The 14,646-nt window shown below is 32.5% G+C and overlaps 2 protein-coding genes across 6 annotated transcripts in view; one reads left to right on the top strand and one right to left on the bottom strand.

The window, feature by feature from the left end:
• The first annotated feature begins 557 nt into the window (after positions 1–557).
• LOC111055528 lies at positions 558–5,070 on the top strand. Its single transcript, XM_022342743.2, has 2 exons — positions 558–783; positions 3,808–5,070. Exons 1-2 carry the CDS (start codon positions 709–711, stop codon positions 4,939–4,941), a joined length of 1,209 nt encoding a protein of 402 aa, XP_022198435.2. The 5' UTR covers positions 558–708; the 3' UTR covers positions 4,942–5,070.
• Positions 5,071–6,435: 1,365 nt separating this feature from the next.
• LOC111055529 overlaps positions 6,436–14,646 on the bottom strand; it is a 44,825-nt gene continuing 36,614 nt past the window's right edge. For 3 of the 5 annotated variants that reach the window (XM_039432246.1, XM_039432247.1, XM_039432245.1), the window contains one exon: positions 6,436–13,868. In XM_039432246.1, coding sequence (XP_039288180.1) covers positions 8,088–13,271 — 5,184 coding nt within the window. In that variant the 5' untranslated portion in view covers positions 13,272–13,868 and the 3' untranslated portion in view covers positions 6,436–8,087. The remainder of the gene's footprint in view (positions 13,869–14,646) is intronic. The other 2 variants (XR_005571758.1, XR_005571757.1) reach the window with 1 other exon arrangement.

Raw genomic sequence — 14,646 nt, 5'->3', positions numbered from 1 at the left:
TAACATAAACTATAACTATATCTATAATAATCAACTAATAACGCACTGCAAACATCGCCTAACACTTCATTGTTCAAAACACTAATTTATTCGACTGTCAATCATAATAATATATACACCGATAATAAAACGAAAAAAATAATAAACCGATAAACTGATCCCGATAAATTTGCATTGAAAACATGCTGGAATCGAACACATGTTATACAATTTGTACTACAGCCTACGTCACAGCTGCAGTTCCCCCACTCCAATTGCATTTCAACTCCAATACATTAGATGAGTGACCAACCTTCTGTCTACTAACTTTGAATGGAGAGAACCCTGAAATGAGTCAAATATAGATGATGATTTTCTGATTAAGCGATCTTATTAACCATTTAGAAATTGGTCTACATTTTCAAGCTTCAATTTATATAAATATTCAACATCACATCTCACGCATGTATCATCTTTTGAATCATGCTTCACTCCATTATCGATTAGACCTTGTAAAATTTGAACAAGAATATTTTCTTGATCAAAGAGATAAGAATGAAATTCATTTTTTCTGCATCTCACACTCAGCACAGTTCATTCTATAGTTGAGCAAGGACGTGATGTGTATTTAAAACAAAAATAGAATATTGGAATTATTTGACCGTATTGTCCAGTCTGAATTTCAATAGCAGAGTTACTTCATCAGCAAAAATATTCTGGTAGAATAATATGGTGTCGACGGAATATTCAGGTCAATTCACAAGCCACTCTGTCTCTGTCATTTGTACCGTCATCTTCTTGCAGGTAACATAACCGATCTTTTATTGTTAGTTATGTCTGAAATAACATTTGATTCGAGTCATATTATTGAGAATATTAAGTATGATCAACTATAGCTGTGAAAGAATCAAAAGTGCTCAGTGATTGATCCAATATATTTTGACCTACTACCTTCTTAAATGTTTTTAAATAAGTAGTGAAAAAGTAATGGTATTCAATCTTCACAAACCGATATTATTTTGTTGTAGAATTATTGTGCTAATGATGATGTTGTAAATTTGATTTATTTAAATAATAAAATTGGAATTTATTCTCTACTTTATACAAGTGAAAATTAATAATTTTCAAATTATCTACCTATAAAAAATGGAAGTTCATTCTTTGCTAATTTTTCAAATTTATTATTTTCATAGATACTAATTACCTCGAAATCATGTATGCTAGGCTGTAATTATTGTTTGAATTAATTGTTGTTTTTGAACTCTTATTTCTGTGTGTCGTGTGTGTTACAAAATATAAAGTGTGTTCAGTCCATAAACTCCATTAATATAGTAAAGAATCTTATCATACAGTATCTTGACATATTATCAGCAAAAAAGGTCTGACATATCAGTATCATGAGGTAAGTACCGTATTCAATTCAGTAGGCCTACTGTACTGAAACTGAACAATTAGAAGACATATAATTTGTGGATGAAGCCTACTAGTAATTTCAATCAAATTTCATCAGAATGTAAGTTTTTCCCATACAACAGAATACAAGCTAGCTATCAAACTAAAAAAAGATATATCAATAGACTCATTATATCAATAAACACTATTTTGTAGTATTCCGTCTTTTTAGCTACTACACTGAGTAATAAAAAGGTTTTTCTTCTTGAATTCATACTCTTAATTGAAATTAATAGATCAAATACCGTAAGATTATAAGTTTGTTTCCCATTGTATAATGGCATAATATACAAGACATTCAACTCTTCATAAGAGTAAGTTATATTTAACCTATTTTCATTTTTCAAACTTTATTCTATCTTTCTCTTTATTCATTCTACTGACTTCTTATCATTAAGGGAAAACTTGGACAGAAACTCTTCAATTAATACAACTGTATTTACTATCTTATTTGGAGTTGAACGTGTTGTCATACCACATAATATAACAACAAAAGAAAATCTGAGAGCATATTGAAGAAAGGCTACTCATATTTTCAAAAATCTCTTAAAACATTATCATTTTACCCAATTCTCTTCTGATAAATTTGGTCATGATGATTCATGATAAATTTATATAAAATTCATACAGATTGCTAGGCTAGTGGGGGAGTTGGAATACTTCTTCTTAAGCCAATTCTGATCAATTTTATTGATTTTTTAAATTTTATCAATTTCATGGAAGAATCTAAAGTAGAATCAAAATTATAAATATTTTGCTTAAAAGTACTGTCATTTTCTTCACTCTTATAAGTAAATTATAATCAAATTTTGAATGAACAATTGATTTTAAATTCAGAAATATATTGGTAGGCAATAATAATATGAAAATTCCAACTGGGCTGATTGCGGAAATTTGAAAACAGTTATGTGTTGTTTGCATTTTTCTCATGTGAATGAATATGACTATAATTTTATGATTAAATTTTTATCAAATTCTAAGCGGCTTGAGTAGTTTCCAATGATCATCTATCACTATAATAGTTTTTAATATGTACATAGAACATTTCAGAAATGCGTGATTTACATGTAACCAGATTAAAATTATAAAAATCATGTTTTGAAAGAAATTGATCCATTTATCATTCAATTATCGACCGAGCGAAGTGAGGTCTAAGATTCAAGTCGACGGTTTGGCATTTCTCTTAATGTTTAAATGTTTCTATGTTGCGCATTTACGGCGAAACGCGGTAATAGATTTTCATGAAATTTGACAGGTATGTTCCTTTTTCAATTGCGCGTCGACGTATATACAAGGTTTTTGGAAATTTTGCATTTCAAGGATAATATAAAAGGAAAAAGGAGCCTCCTTCATACGCCAATATTAGAGTGAAAATCAGACTATAGAATTATTCATCATAAATCAGCTGATAAGTGATTACACAGATGTGTGGAGAAGCCAGTCTATTGCTGTATTTCCATAAGGTCCATAGTTTCAATCACGGTATTTAGATGAAAACGGTAGGGGTCATGAAATGTGTGCGCAGTGGCCAGCCAGCTAGATTACGTCAACGCCACCAACCGAGGTTTTTAACACCTATTGACAATTTATGAAACTTATTTGTTGAAAACAGATGATTGGATATAAAATGACGTCAGCTACACCAGAAATTTAGCACAAACATGCGCGTGACACCTACCGTCTTCTTCTATATACCGTGGTTTCAATCAGGTACTTGTGGATGAGAATACTACGTGAGGTCTACTGTTCACAGAACTACTAGCTTATAAAATACTAGCTCACCCGGCAAACTTCGTACCGCCAAAAAGTCAATATACCTCATGTCACACTTGACTTTATTTGGTGAATCATGAAATTTATTTATTTACAATCAATATTTTCATTTACATCTCAATACGGACTTTCTATGTGCTTAAAACTACCGTTTCAATACCAGTAAACAATTTCATCACAGAGTGATTGAGGGTGACGTGTTTATTACAGCAGCTGGTAATTTCAGATGCTAAATCATATTATCACAACAAGATCTTCCCGTTCTACGTTAGCCTCTCGGTCGACAATTTCGAAAACATAGGCCTGTAAAATGAATTAATATATAATTATTATTAGCCCCCCTATTAAGATTTCTGGTCAGAAACCATCCCCAATATTCACACAACATATTCCCAAAGTTTCATGCCGTTCTGTCGAGTAGTTTTCGAGTCTATAGGGAACAAACCAACAGACATTTATTTTTATATATAGAGATGGATAAATTATTGAACTTTCGGATTCATAGAATTGCGCTTATTAATGTATTGAAAGAAGAAAAATTTTTAAGACATAAAAGACACCTTTCTCCGATCCTATTCAATCTATAATATTTTATTTTTGCAGGTACTAAGTTATGGATTTTGCAGTGGATCACAGCTTGAAGTCAGTGAAGGGCAGAAACTTCTGAATAGCATAGACAAAAATGACGAACCACAAAATCCCCCACTCCAAGCATCAGATTCACAAAATCCTGTCTTTCAGACTCCTCCATCTTGCCCAAACTTGAGAAATCCATTCAAATTTTTCACAGAAAGATCCTCACAACACCCAAATGGGAAAGATAACTCCTTATCAGGTGATACAGTATTTGGATCTCCGTTCTTCAGTTCTTCTCCAATTTCAAATTTTCTAAAAAATGTTTACACAAATGATAGAGGAAGGGCTGGCCAATCACCTTACATAAATCAGGCGTCGAAAATGTGCTATCAATATCAAAAACCGGGACAACCTCCAGTTAAAATGGTATGTTATTATAATACCAATAATGGGCTTGGTAACTATTACATTTGCCGTGGAAAAGGAGCCGAATCGAACAGAAACTCATACTTCCAATCACCCACAAACCCCCACAATTCATTAAAAAGTACAGTAAGTAATCAAGAGTCAGTTGAAAATAGTTGTTCCTTGAATAAAAATGTCACTTCTTGTCCCAAAACAAAATTCCCAGGAGCAACTAGTCTAGGAAAGGAGGATTTATCTCTAATCACTGATACTTTATCTCCTATTTATGACTGGGCGGAACAAAAACACCGAGAAGTAACTGATATTGATCGTTATGAATGTCTAATAAATTTGATTGATAGACTGAAGTGCCGTATAGCAGACGAAAAAAATAAGTATTTGGCTAGTTTATCTAGCGAGTCTGATAGCGAAACAGAGAAATCAGTTATCAATAAGAGTCAAGAAGTTAACAAAAAGTTCCCATCAAAAACCCTTGATAACCAAAATATGGGTAGTTCTGTTAGATTGGGAAGTTCCCCTGAAACTCAAACATTGGTTGAAAGTAATGAAGAGTCTAAATTATTTGTCCTGGATCCTGTCCAATGTGAAATTTCTGATGGAGATTCCACTTGTTTGAAGATAATCAAGCGTCATGTTTATCCCACAAGATGTGATTGTGGCTATCCATTAAAAAATAATGGAAAATGTCCATGTGGTTCCTGGCCACCTAATCAGAGGAGATACTATGGTCCATAAATTCAGCTTTAAATTCTATTTCCATAGATACGGTATTTAAAATATTTCTCATTTGTGATGTAGACAGTAGTTTTGATATTTTGTTGATATATTAATCTAAGACTGAATAAAATATGAATTAAGTTTGTTTTTCGCCTAGTCTCTTTTATTAAATATGCCTCCTCAAGTAACAAGTCGAACACTATTGTTTAAATACTTTTGAAAGCGTTGAATAAATTATATTCTCACATGAAATATTTGGTTAATAGTTGCAATTTTGCATTGAATAATTTTTTCAACGCAATTCTATCGACAACTCGAACACTATATAATAATTAAATTAAGAAATTAAAAATAGGCCTATTTCTGATTCACAAACATGAGCATGCTTTTGGATTTTGGATCCACAATGAATCCCGATGGAGATGTTTCAAAAAGTGAGCAGTGGGCTTTTTCATATTTTTATTAAAATTGTAGTCTCAAAGTCGTCCAATTTTCTCTAACTTGAAACTACACAGTACTTAATGGATTAAAATTTATTAATTTTAAATTCCATTCAATTTTCTTGGGACATCTATAGAAAAGTTATTTGTGATAAAAATGACAATAATTTGATTTGTAATTGCTATTGTACTTATGTATGATTTCATCAGAGAACACCTACATTTTAAAGACAGAACAATATTTTCTACTCAGGTGGTTTTCACCACACAAAATAATGTAGCTTATATTTTGTGAATCTATCTCATGATTGGAAAATAATAATTCTGTAAACAGTATAAATTATAATCTCCATAATCATATTATTATTGAGAATAATGATTCTTCTAATTAAGAAGATGTCTTATTACTTTAATATTTAAAAAATAATAATAATATTACTAAATATAATTATTCACGCAATTTTTGTGAAGTTCACTTTTGAAAAGGCTTCACATATCAGTGAGTGGAAAATCTATTCACACTAAATTTATTACAAATATTGAAAAATATAATATTCTGGAAGTATATTATTTGTGAATGATTTTTCAAGTAAGAGTTATTCACAAAGTAGTGAGCAACTACATAGCTTTAAAGTTTATTTGATATTAATTTTTTAATGTGAAATAATTGGATAACTTCTAAGATGCCGAAAATAATAATTATACATACATAGAATAATCATAAAAGATTTCTAGTTCCAGGTGATATTGCAAATCAATTGACCCAATAAGATGTCTTTTTCGACATCACTAAATGACGAGAAAAAGATAATAATTCAATTTATTCAAAATGAAAGTTTCAGATTAAGACTTGATCTGAATAAACTGAAACTAATTATCATTGTTGAAATGGGAGAGGCACTACCTAGTAATTCAAATTGAGAATACCATCAAAGACTGAAATAATTATTTATTTGAAGTCTCATTAAATGGCAAATTTGTGACTTATATAATACCGTATGTTCCATAATACACTAGGCTATTATAAGTTATGATGAGTGTAGACAAATGGTATTCACAGAAGAACACAAAATAATAGATTAACTTATAAACAGTTTATTTTTAATTCAATAGAAAATGTTTTTACATGCCTGGAGAATAGAAAAAATCTTCTTATTGTGAATACAACTATTCAAAAATATGTACTAAATATCTTAAGGACTCCCTCCTGGTTGTACGTCTATCCAGGTTAACCTCAGTAAAATGACGCCATAAAACAGAATCAATAATGTCATTAACCGTGATTTAATTGAATAGACGTACTTCTAACCGTCATTAATGTTACACAATTCACATGCAGCTGGTACATCAAGGATCACAGAGTATTAACAAATATCAGATAATATAAGTTCTGAAATAATTGTCAAATGATAAGTATACTTATATTAGAATGTAAGAATATGAACATTATGAATTTATTTAAACATTTCATAACATTCGTGAACAAAACGTTTTATAAGAGAATCTGATTTATTCCAAATAAAAGAGGTTTTGTTCAAGACTTGTATCGAGCAAGACTGTTTGATTTAAAAAATAAAAATTTTAGAGTAAAAAAATAATAAAAAATTAGAAGTAGTTACTGTAGTGTTAACCTACGATGACATATTATAGACTATGACATAACAGACACTATGAAAAATCACTAATAATTAGTATTATCAATAGGTTTATTCTACTATTGAATAACAACCAATTTCGACCAACTATGGTCCAAGTTGTTTTTACGATCGGTAGATAATTTATTGACAATAATTATTGTAAATCTTGTATTTCAAAGTGAAAAGCTACTAAATTACCCCACCTGAACAGATTTTAATCTATACTTTCAGAATAATGTAGCTTAATTTATTAATCAAAATATTACTTTATTAATTGGAAACATGAATACATTGAAAGTTGAATTTTTAATACAAGCAGTCGAACATCCAGAGCCACAATATCATGTGGTATTGAATAGCACATGGATATTCATTGAATATCCTCTGATATCCTTGAATAGGCAATGAAACAGAGATTTATTCATTTTATTACTTATTCAGAACAATATTGCGCTATTGATACGAGTAGGTAAGTTCATTGTGTAAGCATTATGTGAGTCAACTTGACTTCAATTTTGATTTTTTATTTTGACACAATCAATTATAATAATAATCATCATAATAGTGGAAAAAAATTAATAATTGAGCATTAAAATTCTATTGTGTTAACACGATTCAAATCAACTCGTCTTATTTAATATTTTGAACATTTTAAATCTAAGATGAATTTTAAATATTCTTCAAAGCTTGTAAGAATCTGTACTAAAAATAAATAGTGATTGTATCAATGAAAAACCCCGATATTATATCCTACTAGTTTTATTATTGTTATGCAGCTCTAATATAATAGATTTATTAATTCTCAGTAAAAAAAGAAGTACATTTATATTTTCCTATAATGTAAACTGTGAATACATTTTATGTTTTCACTTATATTTGAGATGGAGAAGTTTCATTTATAGTACAGTATTTTCAAAATAACCTTTCATAATAACTTGTTCGGCATATAAAAAACAATTTAAACTAGCCTACTGCATGTTAGTGTATTAGCAGATAATCGGATATCTGAACATTTTGCTTTGTAATTACTATATTAAAGTTAAAGAATGAATAAAATTTGTATGATTAATTTCTATAATATCAAGAGCTACTCTTTCTTACATTTGCATTCCTTGATCTCATTTTCTTTGCAACCATTTTTATCCAGTGTCTGCGTTATCTTCTCCAAAAAATCTGCTAGACATTCACATTCTTTCGATGCCGGTGGGGGTGGAGTCTTACAAGGACCTATGCTTTCTCTGCAGAGATTCGATTGAATGATTTTCTTGCACTCAAATCCTTGAACAAACTTTGCAGAATCTGGATTTTTTAATATTTTCTGAGTATGTTTGGTACATACGTGTTCTTTCATATGACACTTGGGAGGTTCTGGGCACTGATTGTCTAGACAGGCTCCTCCGTTAATATTTCCAGGACAAACAGGCTTTATAATTGGTGCACGAGGTTGGTTTGTGTTTTCTGATCCTGAAAAACATGGAGGAGTTTCTTGATCTTTGCAACATTGTAGTGAAGTGTTGAAAATAGTCTCAATAGCATGTGAAATACGTTTCTCTATCACAGGTTTGCTATTTTCAAATGTGTTGTACTGGTCTACACCTGAATCCTTAACATATTTTGGTTTATTTTGATCACCTTTTGATATTGTCATTATGCTACTTCTGCCGTTTGAGATGGGTGATGAAAAGTTAAAATCGGGGATGAATTGACCAACAAGTTCTCCTCCACACTTTTCACAACCTTTATCGCCGTTGTATTCAGGTAATTTTGAGTAAGTTTGATCTTTTGATTCACAAATAACTTGTTCAGATTTATTAGGTTCATTCAGTGGTTGATAGTTATTCGAAGATTCATGACACGGAAGAACAGGGGGAGTCACATCTGGTTTTGGAGGGTGACTTGGTAATGTTCTGTGGAAATCATACTTTTCAGTAGGCCTATCATAATTTGACGACGCCAATGTGTCGTCAGCAGTTGATTGAGTTTCTTGATGAAACTTTGGTGGTGAGCTCCAATCATTTGAATCTTGTTTGGAGGGCCATGATATAGTTTCAGGGTTTTCACTGTGAGAAGAACTAACATGAGGTCTCCAATCAAGAGGAGAACCTTGGAAAAAATTATTCGGTTCAAATTTTGGCACTTTTGAGCAATCACAAGGACCTGATTGATAGTTCCATGGCTGATGATTTGTTTCAGATGATGGTAGATCACTCACGTTATTCAAATAAAGTTCTGAAGTTGATTGACTAGAAATTGGTCTGGCAGTGTTGTGAAAACTATTGGAAAACTGGTTAGAGCCATAAGTATCAAGACAAGAATCTGTTTCTGTAGATTTACGAATAATATAATTATTGTTATCACTACTTGATTTCTGATAATTTCCAGACTGATTTTCTTCCCAAATCTCAGACCAATTTTTTTGTGGCAGGCCCGAAGGTTTTGTATAGATAGGATCTGTTGGTTTTGTGTAATCAGGTTCAGATGGTCTTGTGTAATCAGGTTTAGTATAATAAGGTTCAGTTGGTTTCGTGTAATCAGGTTCAGATGGTTTTGTGTAATCAGGTTTAGTATAATAAGTTTCAGTTGGTTTTGTGTAATCAGGTTCAGATGGTCTTGTGTAATCAGGTTTAGTATAATCAGGTTCAGTTGGTTTTGTGTAATCAGGTTTAGTATAATAAGTTTCAGTTGGTTTTGTGTAATCAGGTTCAGATGGTCTTGTGTAATCAGGTTTAGTATAATAGGTTTCAGTTGGTTTTGTGTAATCAGGTTTAGTGTAATCAGGTTTAGTATAATCAGGTTCAGTTGGTTTTGTGTAATCAGGTTTAGTGTAATCAGGTTTAGTATAATCAGGTTCAGTTGGTTTTGTGTAATCAGGTTTAGTGTAATAAAGTTCTGATGGTTTTGTGTAGACCGGTTCCGATGGTTTTGTGTAGACAGGTTCTGATGGCTTTTTGTAGACAGGTTCTGTTGGTGATTTGAAATCTAGGTTATTGGAAGAATAACCATATTCATTGGCTGTTGGTGGAGGCAATGTGTTTACATCTGCAGTATTAGCATTATAGTTGTATTGATTATCAAACCTTCTATGATAACTGTAGCATGGACAAGGACTATACTCATTCTGGAAACTAATTCCATTTGTTCCACAATGGTCATGAATACTATATTTGTCACAATCAGGTGGATTGGAATGATGATTTTCAACATTTTTCAAAATATTCGTTATCAGAGGACTAATTTTATTCAAGCAATCAAAGTGAAGGACAAAATTCTTATCTTTCTTGTGTGGGCAATCAGAATGAGGATCATAACAGGTGAAACGAAAAATGTATTTACTCGGGCTCTGTTCACATGTTTCATGGCTCACATCGCATGGTCTACGAATGAGTTCACATGGATTATGACTCGATTCACATGTTTCACACCATGGACCTCCATTTTGTATGTTATCCCGCCTTTTAGCAATGAAATACTCCTTGCTGTTCTCAATTCCTTCTCTAATAACAAACAATTTATCATCAAGATCAAAGTTGGATTTGAATTTAGATTTCAAATCATCCATAATGTGTTGCTTTACCGCTGAATGCATACTGATTCCACTTTTTATGAAAGGTACCATTTTCGGTATCATTCTGTAAACTCGTGGGGCTGATTGAAAATGTTCTCCTGTGCCACCCTCGTTCACACCTTGCTTATTTGGGGCACTTATAATCTTATCACCACTCTTCTCCATTATATACTGTGTCGAATGAGTTTGACTTCCAGTTGATGATTTCTTGGATGTATTCATTTCATCTGGTAAAAATTCATAGAAATTATTCATACTTTGAATTATATCATTATTGTGTTTCCGAAATCTTCCAGAAACATTTTCACTAAGTTTCTCATTTTCATGTGAATACACTTTTGTACTAGGAAGAGTTTGTTCAGAATCCATATTCAATGGTATAAATTCATAGTATTTGCTCATATTATTCATTGCATCACTATTGTGCTTCCTAACTCTTTCGGAGCTTGTGGCAATTGGATTTCTCTCTTTAGATGCATCAATTTCTGTTCCATGAACAGAAGAGTTATTCACAATTGGAAGAAACTCGTAAAAGTCTCTCATACCTTTGATTATATTATTATTGTGTTTCCTAACTCTTCCGAGACTATTTTCTACTGATTTTCCTAACTTGTTAGTTTTATGGATTTTTGTATTAGGAATTATTTGATCCATGTCAGATACTGGTATGAGCTCATAATATTCCCTCATACTTTTCATAATATCGTTATTGTGCTTTCTAACTCTTTCATTATTTTCAGAATTTGGGTTATTATCTCCAGATTTATCATGTTTTGTTCCTTGAGCTGTTTGTTCAGAAAAATCTTCAACGATTGGCAAAAACTGATAAAATTCTTCCATACCTTTGATATTATCATTATTGTGTTTTCGAACTCTTTCAGAATTGTTTTCATTCAATTTTTCCAATTCAGAAGTATGCATTTTTGTACTGGAAACTATTTCATCTATATCAGATACTGGTATTAGCTCATAATAGTCACTCATAATTTTCATTATATCGTTGTTGTTGTGCTTCCTGACTCTTTCATGATTCTTGGAAGTTGGGTTATTCACCTCAGATTCATCATTTTTGTTTCCAGGAGCCATTTGATCAGATGAATCTTTCCCATTAGGTAAAAACTCATAGAAGTCTTCCATACTTCTGATTATATCATTATTGTGTTTACGAACTCTTTCAGAATTATTTTCATTCGATTTGTCTAACTCAGTTTTTCCTATTTTTGTAGCAGGAGTTTGATCGAAGGAGTTCCTCCTAACTGGTAGAAACTCATAGAAGTCACTCATACGTTCGAATATATCCTCACTATTCCTTTTAGCTTGTTTAGAATGATTCAAACTTCTCAAAAGGCTTTCAGCATCATCAGTTAGTAGAAGAATTGGCATAATTCCTTCATTTTCTGAACCAACACTGGATTCAGTCAGTTTTAAACCAGTCAAAAAAGGTAAGAATTCATTGGATCTTGGTACAACGATTTTGTTGTTATTCTCTTCATCAGTATCAATTATTGTTTTACCTTCTTTTCTCAGATGAGGTACTACCTCTGCTAATGGTGTTTCAGAAGAATTCGTTTCAGCAGGTATATATTCATAGAAGCTACTCAATTGTTTCATGAAATCCTCATTATCTTTCCTAACTCGGGTTGAAATATTTGACTCTTTATCTGCAGACGAATTTACATCTATTCCGGAAAGTGGTTTTGTTGATGCAGCCTGATCCTTGGGAATCACTTCATAGTAATCTCTGATTCTCTTCATTATATCTTCATCATTATTTTGAGTGAGGGGGAAATTGATAAGACCTGTGCCTATATCTCCAACAGATGGCTGCAGACTAGACAGAAATTCTTCAGATGGGGCATTCAGCAGGTTTTGGTAATGTTTATCAATTTTCTCAATCAAATCTCTATTGCCTCCAGTATCTTCCAGAACTGTCGGGTATGTCTCTTCATATAATTCATGAGGAGCCTTAACCTCACCATCAGTTAGTAGCAAAACAGATTTCCTCTTCTTTTTTCCCAAACTATTATATGCTTTAGCAATCTCTTCGTCACTTAGTAATGGGTTGTAATCGCTCTCACTCATTGCTGATTTGCTCAGATCTGTCGGTGTGAAAATAAGCATTTGATCAGATTTTTCAGAATTAGAGTTAAAATGATCTGCTGCACCCAATAATCCAGCAATGTTGTTTTGAGAGGATTTTGAATTTGAACTGTAACCTGCTGTATCTGATGAACCTTTAAATGTTGTGGATTTAGAAACACGGGTGCCTGTACCTATATTATAATCTTCTGGTTTTTGATTCTGTGAATTGTAAGTACCCTTTTCCGAAAGTGTATATGTTTCATGCCTATCACCATTATTCACATGAGTATGCAAATTAGCATAGGTATCCTTTTCCGAAAGTTTAGCTGTTTCATGCCACTCACCATTATTCACATGAGTATGTAAATCAGCACCTGCAAGAGAATCACTTGTTCCAGAACTAATAGTGGAAGGTATTCCTGCGCCTAGATCAGAATTTATCCTATCATCGAAAGGTAGAGTTGTCACACCTCCTGCTGACGTGTCTGTTATGCCGGAAGCTGTAGCTGGACTTGTTGCAGTTGACAGAGGGTTGACAGCGGAAGAGACAGGATTCAAAGCATTTTGACCGCCGAACATTCTTCCCATTGCATTCAAGATACCTGCATAGTCAAGTCCTGACATCAAATTACCCAAATTACTAAGTGCCCCACCTCCTGATCCTGTATCAGTGCCGATTTCAGGATCAACTGGGGGATCATTATAACTTGGATAAAAGGTTCCAGTACTTTGATAAGGATCATAGTAGCTATAGGAGGGATAAGTAGTTCCTGGATCAGTGCCAGTGTATCCAGTAGTAGAATAAGGATCATTATAAGATGGGAGACCAGTTGTATAGCCTGGATCAGTGCCAGGGTATCCAGTAGTAGAATATGGATCATTATAAGATGGGAGACCAGTTGTGTAGCCTGGATCGGTTAACTGTCCATAAGAGACACTTGGGTCAAAAGGCACGCCTGGATCTACACCCGCCCTATAGGGATCATAATAAGCGGGTGATACCACCTGGCCATAGTTATATGCATAACTGTTGGGGTCGTAAGGATACTGTTGCGGTGCTACTTGAGGGTCAGCCTCCTGTCTGATTGAGTTGGCGCGAATCGATGTTCCAATCTGATAGAGTGGATTGGTGGCTGGTGCTTGATATGCACAGCTGCCAGTGCCTTCGCAGCCATCCTGATGGTTGTGGAATGATGCGGAGATCTCATGCAATATCACAATCTGAAAAATAAATTGTTTGCGATTATAAATAATAGTGGAAAAACATTCAGCTAAGTTCATGCTCAACTTGAAGATTTTATTAGGTCGTGAAATTTCATTAAAAATAATTTTCAAGAGATAAAGATAGCACACGCTAAACAATATTTAAACAAAGAATGCTAATAAGGTATCTTATCTGAATACTGAAAGTATGTGGGCTACCAATCAGAAAAAGCTAGGTATTGAAAAGCTATGGAATTGATTCACAAATCGTTGGCATCTTCTAATATCATAAATCCATGATAACAAAATGTTTCAATATCTTCATTTTTTTTCACTTCAGATGCCACAAGAGTGCACAAAAAGGAAGGAAGGAAGGGATTGGGGCGTGAGATACAATTCCTTCTAATAGCTTGAAAGCAGGTAGCTTCCATGTAGCAAATAACTTGAAAAGATAAAATCATTTGCGAAATAGACCCTTCTACATTAGCTTTTGAGGTTAGCAGTTTCTAAGATGAATCAATACCATGTTTTTATTCAGAAAAAATACTATAATACAGAATTGGCTAGAGTCTCCCTAGTTTCACTTAATCAACAGTATTGAAATACTTATTATTGGTTTAAAATCTCAACATAATATTAATTTTAAAGTTTGACAAGTAGCCGGTTGTTGAATCACAATTTATAAATCTTGAATGTCAGAATTTATATATTTCTCAACAGATATAAAATATTTTTAATTTATTTTCTTATATGTTTTCTATCAATGATATGTAATCAGTCATATAAATCAATGATT

Source organism: Nilaparvata lugens, chromosome 7 (assembly GCF_014356525.2).
Source record: "Nilaparvata lugens isolate BPH chromosome 7, ASM1435652v1, whole genome shotgun sequence".
NCBI lineage: Eukaryota > Metazoa > Arthropoda > Insecta > Hemiptera > Delphacidae > Nilaparvata > Nilaparvata lugens.
Note: the sequence above shows the minus strand (reverse complement) of the source record. Positions and strands in the feature narration are given on the sequence as shown.

Coding starts and splice junctions, on each gene's coding strand:
- LOC111055528 (XM_022342743.2), top strand. CDS start 709: ATGGTGTCGACGGAATATTCAGGTCAATTCACAAGCCACTCTGTCTCT. Junction 784..3,807: donor GTACCGTCATCTTCTTGCAG/GTAACATAACCG, acceptor TTATTTTTGCAG/GTACTAAGTTATGGATTTTG.